At 38.0% G+C, this 17,730-nt stretch overlaps 1 protein-coding gene across 2 annotated transcripts; it reads right to left on the bottom strand.

Moving 5' to 3' along the window:
• Nucleotides 1-683: 683 nt before the first annotated feature.
• LOC134665153 (carboxypeptidase A4-like) lies at nt 684-10,459 on the bottom strand. 2 transcript variants are annotated; one of them, XM_063521998.1, is made up of 9 exons: nt 9,760-10,459; nt 8,127-8,330; nt 6,658-6,917; nt 5,879-6,088; nt 5,533-5,722; nt 4,393-4,543; nt 2,810-2,999; nt 1,678-1,824; nt 684-1,252 (listed from the first exon to the last, which is right to left on the bottom strand). In XM_063521998.1, the coding sequence occupies exons 1-9, from the start codon at nt 10,361-10,363 to the stop codon at nt 1,037-1,039; spliced, it is 2,172 nt and encodes a 723-aa protein (XP_063378068.1). In that variant the 5' UTR covers nt 10,364-10,459; the 3' UTR covers nt 684-1,036. The 2 variants fall into 2 exon arrangements, with proteins under 2 accessions (XP_063378068.1, XP_063378069.1); XM_063521999.1 differs by having other exon boundaries at nt 9,772-10,458.
• Between the last annotated feature and the right edge of the window lie 7,271 nt (nt 10,460-17,730).

Below are 17,730 nucleotides of genomic sequence, written 5' to 3' on the forward strand. Positions count from 1 at the left end.
TAATATCAAAAACTAGTCCTTTAGGGTTATAATCGCCCAAATCTAAAAGAAAACCGTAATTTTCGCAGATTTTTCGATATTTGACAAAGTTGCGTTCAGCGCTCGAAGTCACCAACTTGTATTATTCATTGGGCCAACATCATAAACACGTCTGCAAAAATTCAGAACTACCGGATTTAAGCATTTATAAGGCAGAGGGAATATATTTCCCACCTGGTTTTGAACTTTATTTCATAGTGATAGGATTCAATTTTGCATAATTCCTGACACCCTTATGCCTTATAAAGGGTTAACGCAAACGCGAAATGTATAAAATTACTATATTATTGTGCATATGTTTTAAAATTCGCCACTCGTTGCGTATTTCCTATTTTCGCACGTGAATCGTAAATAACTGTTATATATCATACCTACCTATCTAATGGGCGTACAGTCATTAAATCTAATAATCATTTTGTTGGTGTGACAAATGTCATTAGAAATCATCCTTTTGTGAATGACTACATTGACAACGTTGATTGCATTTTCTCCCAGATTACATGTCAAGATCTCAAGATGAAAGTGGGGCTTAAATTAAGTAGCTTATATAATTGGCCTACTTATTACGCATATAGAAATATCCCAACAGTTTGTCACTAAGTAATAATTAATAGCTTCCTGCTATCAAAATAATAAAACGATAATTCACAAACAATTTTATAATTATTATATTAATGCCATTTTCACAACAAGTTAAATGCTTATGCCTGGTACATTAAGGCTAATCTCTTCCACTAGGTCACAAAGTTGAATTGTCTAGACCGCACATCAAATAGCCAGTTGAGTTTAATTCACCTAAGCATTACGAATTTGACGCTTTGTACCTACTTAGTACTAACAAAAATAAAAGTGGAAACAATTCGTCATGTATACTTATACCTAGTTCTCTACAAAGTACCTATCTAGTTTCTGAAACATGGGAAAAAGTTGTCTTGTAATTGTCAAATGACGTTGTAATGACAAGCAATTTTAATAGTACTTTTAGTAAGTTTGTATTTTATGATCCAGGGCTTAAATTATCTACAATAGCTTTGACAGCCTGCCACGTCTCGCGGGCCGTGGATACTATTTGTGAGCCAGGCAGTAGGAAACCGTAGGGCCCGAAGGAGTCGCGCAGATCCACGTGGTAGGCGAATTTGATGTTGGCGCGCGCTTTTGCCCAGTCGTGCGACATTCCCGAAGCCGGCTGCCGAATCTCGGCTGCTGTTCCGACCTGAAGTAGAAAACATGTTCTTAGAATCTCAGGTGCCATGGCGCTGGTTGGCGGTCCGAACACCTAAGCTATCTGACTGGCTGCCAGTTGGTTTGACGTGTAAAATATAGTGTAGTAGGTACGTACCTACTACGTATATATATTCAGTACAGTCAACGGTAAAAATATGGGTGTACAAATCATTTCAAAAATATGTCCCATAACTCTTATGTCAGTGAATTAAAAACTATGGCACATATTTTTGAGTTAGTTGTCTACACCGATATTTTTACCGTTGACTGTACCAGCGCTTATCTCCACCAACACGCCGCCCAAAGCCAACTCGGCACTAATCTCGCTTCCCTGCCTCGATAAAGTACTTGGGTGGCCAGACTAGTCAGTTGCCTATCTTCACTAACTCGTCGTCGTCCTACAAGCGTACCTACCTGATATTTAGTGCCGTACATATCAGCGAGCGCAGCGGTAGCCAGCTTGCCCATTTCCACCAGCACGCCATCGTCGGCAAACGGCGCGTGAGCGTGCGAGCTCGGCACCAGCCATGCCTGCGAATACGCATGTAGGCTGATGTACACCTGAAACCAATTAAAAAATTACTACCTACCTATCCCTTTCCTGGCAACGTTTCTTCCAAGTTACAGAACTGGATAATGACTATGATGTTTGAACTTCTGATTTCTAGGGTTCTGTTCCAAAAAAAGGTTAAATGGCTGATTGAAGCTTATTTAATACGACTAATGCGAGTAACCAATTAAAAGGCTGATCAAACCAATCAACCATCAACTTTTAGATTCTCCGATTATATCTTTGTAGTAATAAGTAGAAAATGTTATAGCTATAACATAGGTTCGATCAGTATATCAGAATCTTATTAAGTATAGTCAGGTACTTAATTTAAACATTAACAATAATTGTATAGTTCGTTTCATTTGCATAAGTAAATGAAACCATTTTGTGCGTACGTTACGTACCTTTTAATATTAACATTTTATTTTCGTTATTTAGGATAAGATAAGTTGCAAGAGCTACATTTAAATACTTTCATGAAATGATTTGCAAACGACGTCGAAGCTACTGGAAAACGTCAGTCATCAGATAATTACTACCAGTCAGTAAAAGAAAACCGTAACTATACGAGCGGGATTAATTACAGACAAGAAAGGTGAAAGATATGGCGCTATCGTTTGTTCGTTTAAGTAGTTAAACATGTATCTTTTATGCTAGTAACAGATTACGTTGACTTACTTATTTCTTCAATAACTTTATCAGCTGTTAGTGTAAGACGTTTACAATAAATACCTACCTACCTAAGCCTGCAAACAGAATTCAATTGACTTTACGTTACTAATTGATGGTACGAGTATTTTTTATACCCAGTAGCTTTACCTATGTTTATTACTTTATTTATTTCACCGGAGGGTCCATCGTTTAGTTCTCTGAGTAAATAGGTTTAGTTGTTTTTACCCCCGCGATAGTTCCGTTTGCTTTCTCCGTTTGCACAGTATACTTACACGTAACACGCGGTCCCCGTTATAACAGCCTTTTCATTTCTATGATTACCTTTATCTGTCCCCTGTGCTCAGCCAAGAACTCAGAGACGGCCCTGGTCTCAGGCTCGCTGAAGGGATGGGGTCCAGCGTAGTTGTCCGCACAAGGGTCTCGTGAAGAATCCTTTTCTCCCCAATGGTAATCCCAGTTGCGGTCAGCGTCCACTCCAACACAATCTGTGCGCCCCCAATTCCATGGAAACCTGTTAAAGAGAACGACAACTACTTAAACATGTACTAAATATAGCGCAGTTTATAGTGGTTTTCAAAACAGAACCTCCATAACTAAGGAAAAACCTGTGATTTATTAGTTATTACCTAATTTAACAGCCTCCTAGCCAAGTCACTAGTATTAGCCCGACCTACGAAGCTGTAAGCCAAGGGTTCAAATCCTGGTAAGAGCATTTAGTGGTGTGTTCCTCACGAATGCCTATTTATGCCTGAGTTATGGATATTATCTATTGTACGAGGATCTACCAGTAAGTATACAATTTATCTCTGTAAAGTTTGTTCATATATCTTCTAAGATTTGCTTAGGGTACTCGTAATATTCCATCTATCCAATATCTTTGTCCAATTGTCCAATGTGTATTGCGTCTCACAATTGTTCCAAGCGTTTTTGCCCTTTTTGGATACAAATTTGTCCATTATGGTTCCATAAATGTAAATAAGTGGAAGGTAGGTATTCTTTAACTGTAATCGTTTAAGAGGATGTGTTTAGGATGTATGTTTGTTACTCGTTCTAGCAAAAACGGCTAAACATATAATGATGAAATTTGAGAGCCGGTGTTGTAGCAGTTAAACGTGCGGGTTCCAAAACAATAGACGTGGATTCGTAGTTATTCGGGTTCTCTGGTCTTTTCGAAGGCAATTGCTATCTAAGCTTCCAAGCCAGAGGGGAGACTATTAGATATTATTATAAAATCATATTCTGTATCCCCGTGTGAAATATCAGTTCCAAGTAGGTAACATATTTGCATGAGTCGAGGTTTCGTATTGAACCCACTACTTCCGGTTTTGAAGCCATACGCCTTAATGCCTCTGCCTCCAGCGGCCAGCGCTCTCAACCTGTTTAGTGGGATTGGTCTATATAAACATAGTTCAATGTTTATGTTTGTTGAAACAAGATAAGGAACAGTGTCCGGTAAGAAACAGTTATATAAATGGTGCCATCGCCACATATTCCACTAAAGAGAAAACTTCGCGGCCACGGCAGAATTACCTTATGGTCTTGTAGCTACTTTTATTGGCATTGGCAACGAGTCATTTTAAGATAAATGTATGCATATAATTATGTAGTTATAAAATATACTTCGCTACACACATAATATGCCAAAAATGTACAGCGCATGGACATATTATTGTGAATGGAATTCATTCATTAAAGGTTCGAATCTATACCTACCAAAAAAACAAGAATTTGACACTATTTAAATACACAGCTTACGTGAGTTACTTGACTATTCCCGAAATAGTGTTTTGGACTGGAAACATCCTAGCCCCGTCATAGTAGGTACTTGGACAATTAAGCCCACTTATTTTATCACCATTTTATTAGTGTTAGGTAAAAATCATTGTATAAGGTTCCGTACTAACCAGCCGATATAATAGTCCTCAGATTGGTCTTGAAGCCGAGACCGCGTTTTCTTCCACAGTCGGTCGTGCGTGTGGGAATGCTCGTAGCCGTCTGGGTTTAACACTGGCATTATGTAGAAGTCGGCCTGTTTGAGTACGTCGAGCTCTGCACCTGATGCAATAAAAAGAACAAAATCAGTTTTCGACATACGAGTACGTGAAATGAAAAGAAGTCTACCTAGACATAGAGGTAGATACAATCAAGTTATTAAATATCGACATGAACAGGTGCCAAAAATATGTAGGTACCACCTATACCTACACATCGCCTAATAATGTCTGCCTACATTAAATTAGTGTGTACATATTTTTGACACTTTATCCGTGTCGATATTTAATATCTTACTGTATATATGCCGATAAAACATTAATTCACACAAGAAATATGTAAGAATTTAATATACCTACACACTCAATCTATTTTTTGTGTCACTTCAGTCACTTGTAGTAGAATCTCAGTTACGAACATAATAATATGTGTGTATTGTGGAAAACTAATAAATGGTTTAACTATCTATCTTTTCTAGTTTCTTACCATTAAATGAGTTAATATGGCAAGCAATATAAAAACTGAATAACCGCAGAGCTAAACACTAATTTAGCTCGTAAAATTATCATTAATTACCTAGATTATCATTGAAGTACACACACACATTGGTGCACACGATAGCGATCTTTACATAAAACATGTACAAACGGTTTGGCATACCTTACGTTTCTCTAAGTATGAACTATATTTAAGCGACTGGAGCGCTATTTTTTAATATATTATATAATATATTAATGTACAGGTCAATGATTTTTAATAAATTATAAATGAATACCTACTATTTATAGAACGCATGGATTAAGCGTGAAATCATAATCTGATATGTTCGCCAACTTATAATTAACTACTAATGTCTTAGATTGATGATCAGATGAGACCTAGACGGTTTCGGTCACATGTGTTAATAGGTGTCTTCCTAGGTACTAGACCCTTTAGTGATACCATTTAAGCGGGGCCGGATTTCGGGGTCGCAGTGAAGGCGGCCGTGCCTTTTGGGCTCCATCAGAATTTGTTTCTTCTTTCTTTATCTACATTACTTTGATAGTAATTACCTAGGCCCTTTTCGCCTTCAACTAGTGCGTGGAGAATCCAAGTAGCAACGGCGGGCGCAATCCACTCGCGAGCGTGAGCTCCTGCCTCAAGCCACACTGCGGGCTTCATTCGAGAACGCAACTGCCATTTCTTTTTAGGATCCTTAGATTTTGCTCCCGCCGATTGAGTTTCATTCGATGGAAGTGAAATCTGAATAAATGGAAGAACATTTTAGGTCTTACGTGGTGATGATAGAATAAACAAGGATATTAATATATGTATAATACGACTATATTAGTAATGTAGGTAGGTACAGGTAGGCAGATAGTGTGTCTATAATGGATAAAACCCTGTTTGTCTCAGTACCTTCACAGCTACCAATGGTAGTCCCTCGGAAGATCGCCCCAAGGGCACAAGCTCGATGAGGTCGGCATGGTGATGCTGCAAGTACTCCAAGTAACGCAGAATGTCAGCGTAGCGATGGTATCGACGCCAAGTCATCGGGTGCCCTCGCAGCTGTTCCAACTCCAGTCTTTGCTTCTTTGACAGTCTGGGATTTTCATATGTTATCGCTTTCTGTGACACAGAAATATTAACAAGATGATTTAATTCTAAAGAATCTTTTCTATCGTAAGAACAGCGAGGTACTTAAACCCCTAATAATATTAAACCCCAGAAGATATATGTAGGTATACATTAAGTCACTGAATCTTAAGTAGACGACCTATGCATATGTACCGCCGCCCAATTTCGGAAACGACTAGAGTTAGACCAATATAAGTCTGCAGCGATTTTAATAGCCCAGACTGTGCAAGTGTTATTTTAAACGTCGAACTTCAATGAAATTATGACATATAAGTAACACAGTAAGAGTCTATGCTAACTATCAAAATTGTTGCAGAGTTATCTTGGCCTTAACTACACCCATAGATTAACTTAGATATCCACCAATAGATTGGTCTATTTGGTCCTTGTTGTTTGACGCCATTATAAAACGATACACAGAACATTTTGGAACTTCCTTCTTCTAATACCTAATGCCATCTAATTCATTCATTTAAAATCATTTTAAAGACTTGTATATGTATGTACGTACGTACCTACATTAAAACAGTAAAAGTTATTATCATAATATATATATGTACCTGCAAGTCCCAAATAACTACATCAAAGTCTATTTTCGAGGATTTCATGTGATCTTTGACGTCGGCGAGGAGGTCTGGCGGGACCAGCAGGTCGGTTGATCCGTTTAGCGAGGGCGGAGTCCACCACATGAGGTCCGACCCCTGTGCCTCCTCTTGCAAGTCCAGCATCTCGCGAACTTTCCACTGAGCGTCTGGGTACGCTCTCAGTAGTTGAAAACCTTTGTAATTTTTCTTCAACGACTTCTTGACCGGCTTTTTCTCTGTCGAAAATAAATTAGACTATTAATATTGTAATATAAAACAACCGATAGGCGTAGATACTAGCTATAAGGACCAATTCGAATTGGTAATTTAGTATTTCGAAATGTGCTAATTGAAAATATTTTTTTTAAAGTAAGTACGGGCTTGTTATGTCCTTATCGACCATGTCTAAGTAGAGATGGCCAACTAATCTAGTCCGATCTAAAAGCAATTACATCAGAAGAAAGTGAGATGCACAGAATCGATTAGGTTTGTTTTTACTTTCGTATTACAATGTATGTGCACGGATTGCATTTTAATAGGTCGGGGAAAAAGTTTTTTCGTACCTATGTACCTAATACAGAAATTCAACAAGAGAAAGACATTTTTAACATAGTTTGTATTTCGTTTCCTATAATGTGCCATTTTCCTCGATAACTTGTTGGCATTTTTTAGGTAGTGACTTATCCCATTGCTGTAGCACTTGTGTCTTGGGACTTCTGCTCAAAAAACTGCGACAAGTAGTTTTGGCGGTCATCTCGTGACGTTACCTCTAACACTACAAATAATTCTGAAGACACCGAAACAGGTGGAAATGTGAGTGTGCAAGTTCAGGGCTATGTGGCGGATGCATACCTAATTAACACTTCAAAATCTAGGTCTAAATTTTTTTACTTATTGGCTGAAAGATTCGTGTGGTACCTATAAAAAAGGTACCTTTAAGCCTATAACGTAATGCCCTACACGATTTATGAGGTACAAATTTGCGTATTCTGTAACATTTACCCCTTAATGAAATAAAATTTCAAAATGCACTTTTCATTACACTTGCTCGAAAAAGATCTAATTTCATGCAGGTGTACTTTAGTACAAAGGCTTTTTTACAGCGGGAGTTATGGATTGTGAAATACTCACGTTTATAGTTTCCCATTTATTTATTATCCCCCTCCATCATTTACCCTCCACGTTGGACAGTGCACTATATCGAATGTCTTAGATTCACTCATTTTGGCGGACAGAAAATCAATAGGAAAATGGCGGTAATCAGTTTTATTTTTTAAAAGTAGTCTTTCTTAATGAATGGTATCAAAACCAGCCAGATACAACAGTACATACCAACAACCATACTTAGAGTTTTACTACAACTTTACAGTTTACATCTAAAATATAAAATACGAAAGAACTTTTTCACCGACCTGATGATATCTATTTATTGTTTAGGTTCTTACTTTCATTGACAACGTACGCGCCGTCGTCTTCCTCTGAGTCCAGCAACGTTTGAAACCAACCACTTGTAGAAGTTGTTAGAGGTGCGTTAGTGGTTGTCGATGTGGTGGTAGTGCTCTGTTGTTTTTGTTTCGACTTTTTTGTCCACCCACCTCCAAACCAAGGGGTTTTCATTGTAATCCAATTATATATACTAGAAATAATACCTGGAAATAAAAATAATTTCAAGTTTTACAGTAACAGTCTTGTGACGATGACGAAAAATATCAATTTACTGTACATATGGTCCTTTAAACTTTTGATATACGCACTAGTGCGGGAAAATAGGACCATATGTACTGTAAATAACTATTTGCCAACTATCATCTTTTCAAATAAATTTCTTACACGTCTCGTAGACTTTATTTCATATTCTTATATTTAGGTACAAGAATTTCAAATGGAAATTGCCTTTCTTTCTCTAGTCTCTGGTGGTCCAGCTCGCGCTCTATTTCTACCTTTTATTTCTATCATATTATGTTCTATTTTTGCTAAAACTTTCCTACAGTTCGATATACTCGTAATTTTCTACTAAATTAAGGGCGAGAAATTAATTTATGCATCTCGTGGCGAGGGCGTTAATTCTGCTTTGTTACCCACAAGGGAGTCGAATTCATTGGGATTAGTTTGGTTGCCAAACGGGTCTTCGAGCTTTTTATGGATGCAACAGGGAAAACGCTAATATTACTATACTTACTATAGTACCTAATACCTACATTGTAGTAATGTAGTTAGTTTGATTGCTTGACTATGACTTTAGTATAGTCCCCCGAAATAAATGATTCAAGTAATTTGTGGTACAAATCAGTGTTAAACAAGATGACTCGCGCATGTAAAAGTAGAAAACCGGTGCTCCAGTGGGGCAGGCGGGGCAATCTCCACCAGAGCGAGAGCAGGAACAATTTAAATTCGCGCCAACCCTCATCGTTTCACTTTGTCTAGCGAGTAGGTTTAGATAGAGACAGATGAGACCGACAGCGGGAAAATAGGCAGGTAATAGCGCGTGAGAGCCTGCGCGGGCGCAGGCGCCGGCAACTGGCGGTTTGCAGATCATTTTCCGCATAACTCACTGATTGGCCACGCGATAACAGCCGGAAAGTCACTTGAAACGACCCGTACCTAGACCATAATCACATCTATCCTTGACACTACTTTCTCGGCATGCCTTTTCCAGTGTTTTAGACAAATAGGTATTTATTTCTAGTCTAAAATAGATACGTATTTCTCGTTTATAATATGACACCGTTTTAAAAATATGTACATTTCCATTCATGACTACTAAGTTGGTACATTTACCCACATAACATAACAATAATTGTTTTAAGAATTTAGGTATAAATATGAAAAATATTCGAGATGTGTATTCGCATCATTGTTGTACAACTCTATGCTAAAGTTATATTTATTATTTTATTTAATAATTTGTGTGCGAAATAGTAGTATTTAATATTTAATCATGTTTTGCTGTAAATATGACAAATACAAAGGGGGCACTTGTTCTTCAAAACTTCCTTGGCAAATTTGGTTTTGGGAAAGCATTTAAAGTAGAGCTTTTCCTAAATAATAATTATAATTCTATATGACTGAATTACCCACCTATAAACCAACTTGGCTTAGCTTGCTTCTTTGGCGTTTTCTTCACTTTATCTGTGTTAAAAAACTCAGATAACCATCCAGATTTATTAGGAGGGCATATTTTATTATTATTTGCGGTTGATTTCGTTGGCTTCGTGGTCCTGCGAGCTGCAGGGGTAGGACGACGCGTTGATGTCGGCTTCTTGGTTCGCACTGTAGGACGCCGAGTGCTAGTTTGGCGATAGGCGTCTGGGTCTGAACCTCCTATCCATTGGTACTGCACCCCCGTTGCCAAATCGGGTCGGTTATGCTGCACTTTAACAGGCGGCCGTTTAGTCACTAAGAAGTTTGTGTGGCTTTCAATGTTGATTGTTGTACTTTTAACTACCTTACTTTTATTCTCACTATTTGAGTCTTTGTTTACAGTTTTATCATTTTTAAGTCTCACTTTGGTCGGTTTAGGGGTACGCGGGCGCGGTAAAGGAGTCGTCTCGAAGGACTCCTCTGTGTCATCCCATATTACCAACGGGTCCAACGATTCCGAATCCGAGGAGGAGTAAGAAGGTAGGCGGCGAGCGACGACCGCGCACGCCAGCAGCGCAAGCAGCGTCAGGCGACGCGCCATGTGAGCCACGCGAGCGTGTGTACATGGCGAGGTGCGAGCGCACTGTACCCGCGCCGGCGAAGTGCGCCTGTGCAACCACCTTCCCTGCCACCGCCATTAAAGCGACAATGTCGCTTTCAACTCGCCTGCAACACTAGGTCAAGTCGCTCGCTTAGGTTTTATGTTATTATTTATTCTCTTTAGTACCTACTACCATCAAATGATTTTACTGGCTTCCACATCAAGGTTACAAATAAACCGCATTTCTGCGGATATAAAAGAAAGTCCTTAATTCGCATTCGTTGATTACGATTGAACACGCTGTCATTGAAAACTACTGTATACTGACATGCAGTGCGTAAAGTAGATCATTTTCTATGGTCCATTTCCTGCGCCATGGGCTAAAGGGGTGTTACTTCACGAGCGTGTCATCTATAATGGCAGACTTGTAACTGGTGACATGTCATTGCATGGTATGATGATTTGCATTATAGAGCTCTATTTTAGTTATTATTTGCTTTCCAAAAGAGAACTCAAATTGAAACTAGTACAGCTGCATGTACTTAGATATGTATCGACATATATATACCTACCTACATATCGTGTATAAATAGATATATGAATCTAGCATTTCACAATTCATGCTGCTGCATGAGACACAAAACCATGATTCATGTTTTAAAGGGTTCCGTACCACCTTTATGGTACGGAACTCTAACCCAAATAACTCTATATCCAAAGTATCTATACTGCCCCTACCCGTGTCATATGGGAGGCACGCAGAGGCAGCACCCCCAGTGTAAAGGGGCTATTTGGTGGAAACGGTAGATTACATGCTAGGTTATGTGATAAAACCTGGATTCCTGCGTATTAAAACGGTATCCAAATTTATTTGTAGCAGATGGGTACTCGCCTCTCCCTCACCGTGGCATCTAAATGCTGTTCATTGCTGTGTTGTGTGGATCTGTTATACTGTAATGCTGTGTTACTTATTTGATCAATAAATAAATAAATTATAAATAAATAAATCTAATATAACGGTGGTAATATAACGGTATATAGGTGGGACTAGACTCCTATGTTCTCACATCCATCCGCACTCGAGAATGCGTAGACTTATTATTACATAAATTATGCATTTACCTAGAGACGTGTGGGGAAATGAGAAAACCACAGAAAAAAGAAAACTATACAATCGTGAAGTAAGCATGGCGTGTCTGGCAAGGTTATGATGAGTTGTGCGTAACCTGACCTACCTACTATTTTCTGTGGAGAAAATGCATGCTTTCAAGAGTTGTTGCGCGTTATTTATATATAGACTAAGAGCCAGCGCCGGAAAATTGTAGGTATATAATAACGAGAGCATCGTGACTAGTTAATTTGCTAATACCTAATACCTATCCTTATTTATAGATCCGGACGTCTGGCAGTTGTTCACCAGTGGAGTTCAGAGTGACAGGCAAGTAAAACATTTCAGTTGAAAAAAAAAGGATGTCCCACTTGTGGAACTATTGCCGCAGTATTGATTTTGCAGTCTGAATCCGAACCAAACGTCACGTATCGTTTATAGATTCGTATTTCCCTTCAATGCCAACTGAAAAAAACATTCTGTATAGTGTATGTCATATTCCTGGTATCCATTGTTCGTGCAGGTACTTATACGCTTAAATATTACTATGCTAAAAAAGTGACGAACTCAGAATGTGACGTACCTACTCAAAACGTGACAGAACTCGAAAGTGACCTACTCCGCCTAATCCATATCACTTTGGCCCTGTCCAGAAATCATGTTATCAATGACATATTTTAACTTCCTTTCCTCTTAGTGATTGTAACGCTACACATTTCGTCTAGTTTAGTTATTAACCGACTTCCAAATCTCAAAGAAGGAGGTTATCAATTCGGTTGTATGTTTTTTTTTATTTTTTTTTATGTTTGTTACTCCATAACTCCGTCATTACTGGACCGATTTTGAAAATTCTTTTTTTGATTGAATGTATATGCATACAGATTGGTCCCGTTTTTGTCAAAACCCAGTTCTGATGATGGGATCCATGAGGAATCGAGGGAACTCCTCAAATCTTAAAGGCATACACATAGTGATTTTTGGTTTTTTATCAACGAATCAAGCATATACATCCAAAAAAGTGACATTTGATGAAGTGGAACTGCTGATGATGATCAGAACGGAACTCTTCAACGACGCATAGTTCACGGTTGGCGATTTGTCCTCTTCGTTATGTTTGTTAAGCAAGTTAAGTTTTTAAGCCACATTTTTGTCATTCTCGAGTTCTGATGATGGGATCCATGAGGAATCAAGGGAACTCCTCAAATCTTAAAGGCATGCGTATAGAGATTTTTGTATTTACATCAGAAAATCAAGCATTTTCATTAAAAACTGTCGCATTTGATGAAGTGGAACTGCTGATGATGATCAGAACAGAACTCTTCAACGACGCATAGTTCACGTTTGGCGATTTTTCCTCTTCGTTATGTTCGTTAAACAAGTTAAGTTTTTAAGCCACACTTTTGTCAAGCTCGAGTTCTGATGATGGGATCCATAAGGAATCGAGGGAACTCCTCAAATCTTAAAGGCATACGTATAGAATTTTCTGTATTTTCATCATAAAATCAAGCATTTACATTAAAAACTGTCGCATTTGATGAAGTGGAACTGCTGATGGTGACCAGAACAGAACTCTTCAACGACGCATGGTACACGTCTGGTGATAACGAATTTCGATTTTGACTTGGACTGGGACCCGGACTCGGACTCATACCCGGACCCGGACCTGGACTCGGATCCAGATTCGGGCCCGGACTCGGAACCGGACTCGGATCCGGTCTGGGATCCGGACACGGACACGGACCCGGCCTCGGACCCGGACTCGGACCCAGACTCGGACCCGGACTCGGACCCGGACTCGGACCCGGACTCGGACCTGGACTCGGACCCGGGCTCGGACCCGGACTCGGACTCGGACCCGGACCTTGGTCCGGAAAACCACTATTATGATACCTTAACTAAATAAACCACTATGATTACCTACCATAAAATGTAGGTATAAAGTATGATGATGCCAATCTTACTAACCCCTCCCGCTTAAACCCCCGTACACCGCACGGCATGCACCATTAAGTGGGTTAGGTTAGGTTTGAACTGCGATCCTCACAGAACCGAACAAGGGTTAGGTCAGGTTGAAACTGCGAGCCTTACAGAAACGGAATGCTACTTGAAAAGTGGGTTTGATTAGGTTCGAACTGCGATCCTCACAGAACCGAACTGCTATCTGAGAAGTGGGTTAGGTTAGGCTAGAACTACGACCCTTATGGCTCCTCTACACGATGGGCCAACGCCGGCCACTCCAAGGGACGCATTTATGCGTTAGAGGGACCAAGTAATATTGCTATCTCATTCTACCGCAAGGCTGCGTCCCTTGGAGTGGCCGGCGTTGGCCCATCCTGTAGAGGAGCCATTACAGAAGCGAAATGCTAGTAGAAAAGTGTGTGGTTTTACCTCAGTTTCTACATAGTGTACTATCTACAATAATCTTTCACCGGCCCCCAAAGAAGTCGGTTTTTTTTTCTTAAAAATTATTATCATACCATTTTCCGGGACTAACTCTCCATCTAACAGGTCGTTATTGTTAGCTAATTGCCGTAGAAAACTTAACAATAGGTAATTTGCTAAGTTAGACAATAAGCTCTTATTTATGAACTTTGGAAATATATTATTTATTCGAATTGTATGGGCCCTAGATGCCTAAGTCCAAGAGAAATCTAATAGGTAATTAGACGTCGTTTGGTCAAGTGCTTTAAATTACACTTGATTTAGAATCATTTACTTTAATAGTAAGAGAGAGGGAGGGAGATTTCCCTTGCAAGGTTTTTATTAACATTAACTAAGCGACTCGAATCTTGTTTGCCATACGATTAAATCAACATTTATGTCAAAATTGCAGTTTCCGCTTCCATAGTTTGCTATGGGCGCTATGGCGCAAAAATCTCTGGTGGTTCTATACGGAGTATAATAGTTCAATCAATGTAATTATGTGTCTCTTATATTTTTATAGGAGGGCAGAAACGTTCGTGTAGAACTTACATACACTTTTACTTAAAATAACGTATTCTACATTTTATTATTTTCGTAGGTACAGTAATTTCAATTTAATTTCAATTTATGAAAGACAACAATATCCCATAATGGTTAGTAACAATTAAGATTAAAAACTAAGTGTTAGTGGAACAAAAATCGTTTGAGTTAGAGTTGTAATAAATAGTACCAAAAAGTTATTGATTGTAGGAGAGGTGTAAAGTCGAAACAATACCGCATCTGCTTTTGACAGTCGAACTAGATGAATTTACGAAGTCATAGGTAACATCTTTTATGGCAAAGAGTAAAGTCAGTATTGGTATGGTAACTGAATAGGGCATTTGACTGTATTTAAAATAAATTATTTAACACCATGCATTAAATAAAGCACCAGAAGATTAATAGAGAAACGTAGACAGCAGTTATTTTTAGACTGAATTTCTATTTTAAAATCAGTATAAAACTATAAAGAGTATTAGGTAATTTGATTGTGACGTCACATGCTAGTGTTTCATATAAATTCCTTGTAACAAAATCGTTTTGACAATTCGAAAAAAGAAACTAATTTGACTAGCAGTCAAATACCCTATTTTTAAAAGTAATCTTTTGACAACCAGGGCCCAGTTTTATAAAGTTACAGGTTACAAGAGTACAGGCTACAGGCACCTGTAATGCACTGTGAACGGCTACAGGTGTTTTATAAATACACATAAATAATTACAGTTGTAAAGAACCACGATCAATCTCGATTACATGTGAAATCTACAGGTGTGAAGGACATCACTATTTTAAAAAAAACGTGTGTCATAGATACTCGGTTCTCTACTAAATTATGTGTTTTTGTTTTGCTGTAAAATATTAATTACTGGAAAAATGGCCAGAAATGAAGGAAAAATCGAGTGGTTGAGAGCGGCGTTCCATGCCAAGGATATACTTTTTGGGCCGTTTTCAGATTCAGATTAAGTTAGATTTAATGAAATATTTACGTAATAAGTAAATAACATGTAAATAAGTAGGTACTCTTTCACATTCTTACATTAAAATGTATCGTTTCGGTAGCGGCTCAAAGATAAATACGGTGTGTATCGAAAATTATGAATAGTACACTTTACCATAATGTGAATGCACTATACTTATATAAAGAGACGAATGCTAATAAATCAACGACAAATATCGGCAATAATCCCTTTCCATTTCCTAGTAGATAAAATAAAACGAATCGTCAATAAAATCAATATCAAACATATTGTCACTTTATTTCCTATTTACTATAATAAACTTGGTCAAGCAGATCTTGTCAGTAGAAAAAGGCGGCAAATTTAAATAATGTAAGCGCGAAGGGATATCGTCCCATAGGAAATTTGAATTTCGCGCCTTTTTTTACTGTCAAGATTTGCTGGTATGGAAAAGTATGCATGCCCTGGCACAATACCATTATACCATTACCATTTATTGTGCCAGGGCATGCATACTTTTCCATGCACTGACCTTATCAGTTTTTGTTAATGTATCTGAAATAAAGCTGGTCAAGCAAATCTTGACAGTAAAAAAAGGCGCGAAATTCAAATTTCCTATGGGACGATATCCCTTCGCGCTTACATTATTTAAATTTGCCGCCTTTTTCTACTGACAAGATCTGCTTGACCAAGTTTATATAGTAAATAGGAAATAAAGTGACAATATGTTTGATATTGATTTTATTGACGATTCGTTTTATTTTATCTACTAGGAAATGGAAAGGGATTATTGCCGATATTTGTCGTTGATTTATTAGCATTCGTCTCTTTATATAAGTATAGTGCATTCACATTATGGTAAAGTGTACTATTCATAATTTTCGATACACACCGTATTTATCTTTGAGCCGCTACCGAAACGATACATTTTAATGTAAGAATGTGAAAGAGTACCTACTTATTTACATGTTATTTACTTATTACGTAAATATTTCATTAAATCTAACTTAATCTGAATCTGAAAACGGCCCAAAAAGTATATCCTTAGCATGGAACGCCGCTCTCAACCACTCGATTTTTCCTTCATTTCTGGCCATTTTTCCAGTAATTAATATTTTACAGCAAACAAAAACACATAATTTAGTAGAGAACCGAGTATCTATGACACACGTTTTTTTTAAAATAGTGATGTACTTCACACCTGTAGATTTCACATGTAATCGAGATTGATCGTGGTTCTTTACAACTGTAATTATTTATGTGTATTTATAAAACACCTGTAGCCGTTCACAGTGCATTACAGGTGCCTGTAGCCTGTACTCTTGTAACCTGTAACTTGTAACTTTATAAAACTGGGCCCAGGCTTACCGCGTAAAGTACGGAGCCGTACAGCGTCATCTATGTTAGCTGTCAATTCGAAGCATGAATTTGTCTTACACGTAGAGGATTTGTACAATCAGTGATTTACAATACATTTAAATACAATATTTTAAACTTTTACCTATCTCGATTGTTTTTGTTATCTGCTTATGATGAGGGTTTATACATTTTATAATGAATTGACGCAGAGGGTTGTTAAAGCCTGAACTGAAGTAAAACACGATATAGTGCCCATTAAAACGATATAAAGACTAACTTAATTTTCTCAACAAAGTCGCCAAGTAGGTACGTATAGCGAAAGTCACTAATAATTCTAATAAAATATACGCACATAATCCGATCAAACACAAACAAGTTTATCGTTTATTTTATGAACCCTTCAACCGCAGATAAGATTAATGCTGATGGAACTCATGGACCTCAGATCTCTCCTTTCCCTAGAAGCATTATATTGTATACCTATAATAAGTTAATAACCTTTATAGAATATTACGTTAGGTGCAGATGCACCTGCACCTATTAGGTACAGACGGTACCTAAATATAATCAGCAGCAGAATATATGGCGAGGTGTTAAAAATGATCTGAGCAGAATTTTGAAATCTTTTAGTTTATACTTCGGAATGTATCTAGAATATCAGATACAGTCAACAAAACTATTAGCGTAGCACCCCTGCGTACAATGTGTGTAATTATGCAGAGATATAAGGTAATAATTTTACTGACTATACATAAATTGTAAACTATAAAATATATAAATGATTGACATGTTTTCGTGGTTTCTTTGTGCGACACACACATGCGAACACTAATTGCATTAGGCTAGGGCCCACGTACCTATTACGCACTATTAAGCAATGCATTATGTACCTAGCTTTAAAATCGGAGAATATTGTACTCTGTACAAATACAATTTTTATCACGGTATTGTCATAGAGCCGCATTAAAAATGTGGCGTTC

The sequence above is a fragment of the Cydia fagiglandana genome, chromosome 6, assembly GCF_963556715.1.
Source record: "Cydia fagiglandana chromosome 6, ilCydFagi1.1, whole genome shotgun sequence".
Taxonomy (NCBI): Eukaryota; Metazoa; Arthropoda; class Insecta; order Lepidoptera; family Tortricidae; genus Cydia; species Cydia fagiglandana.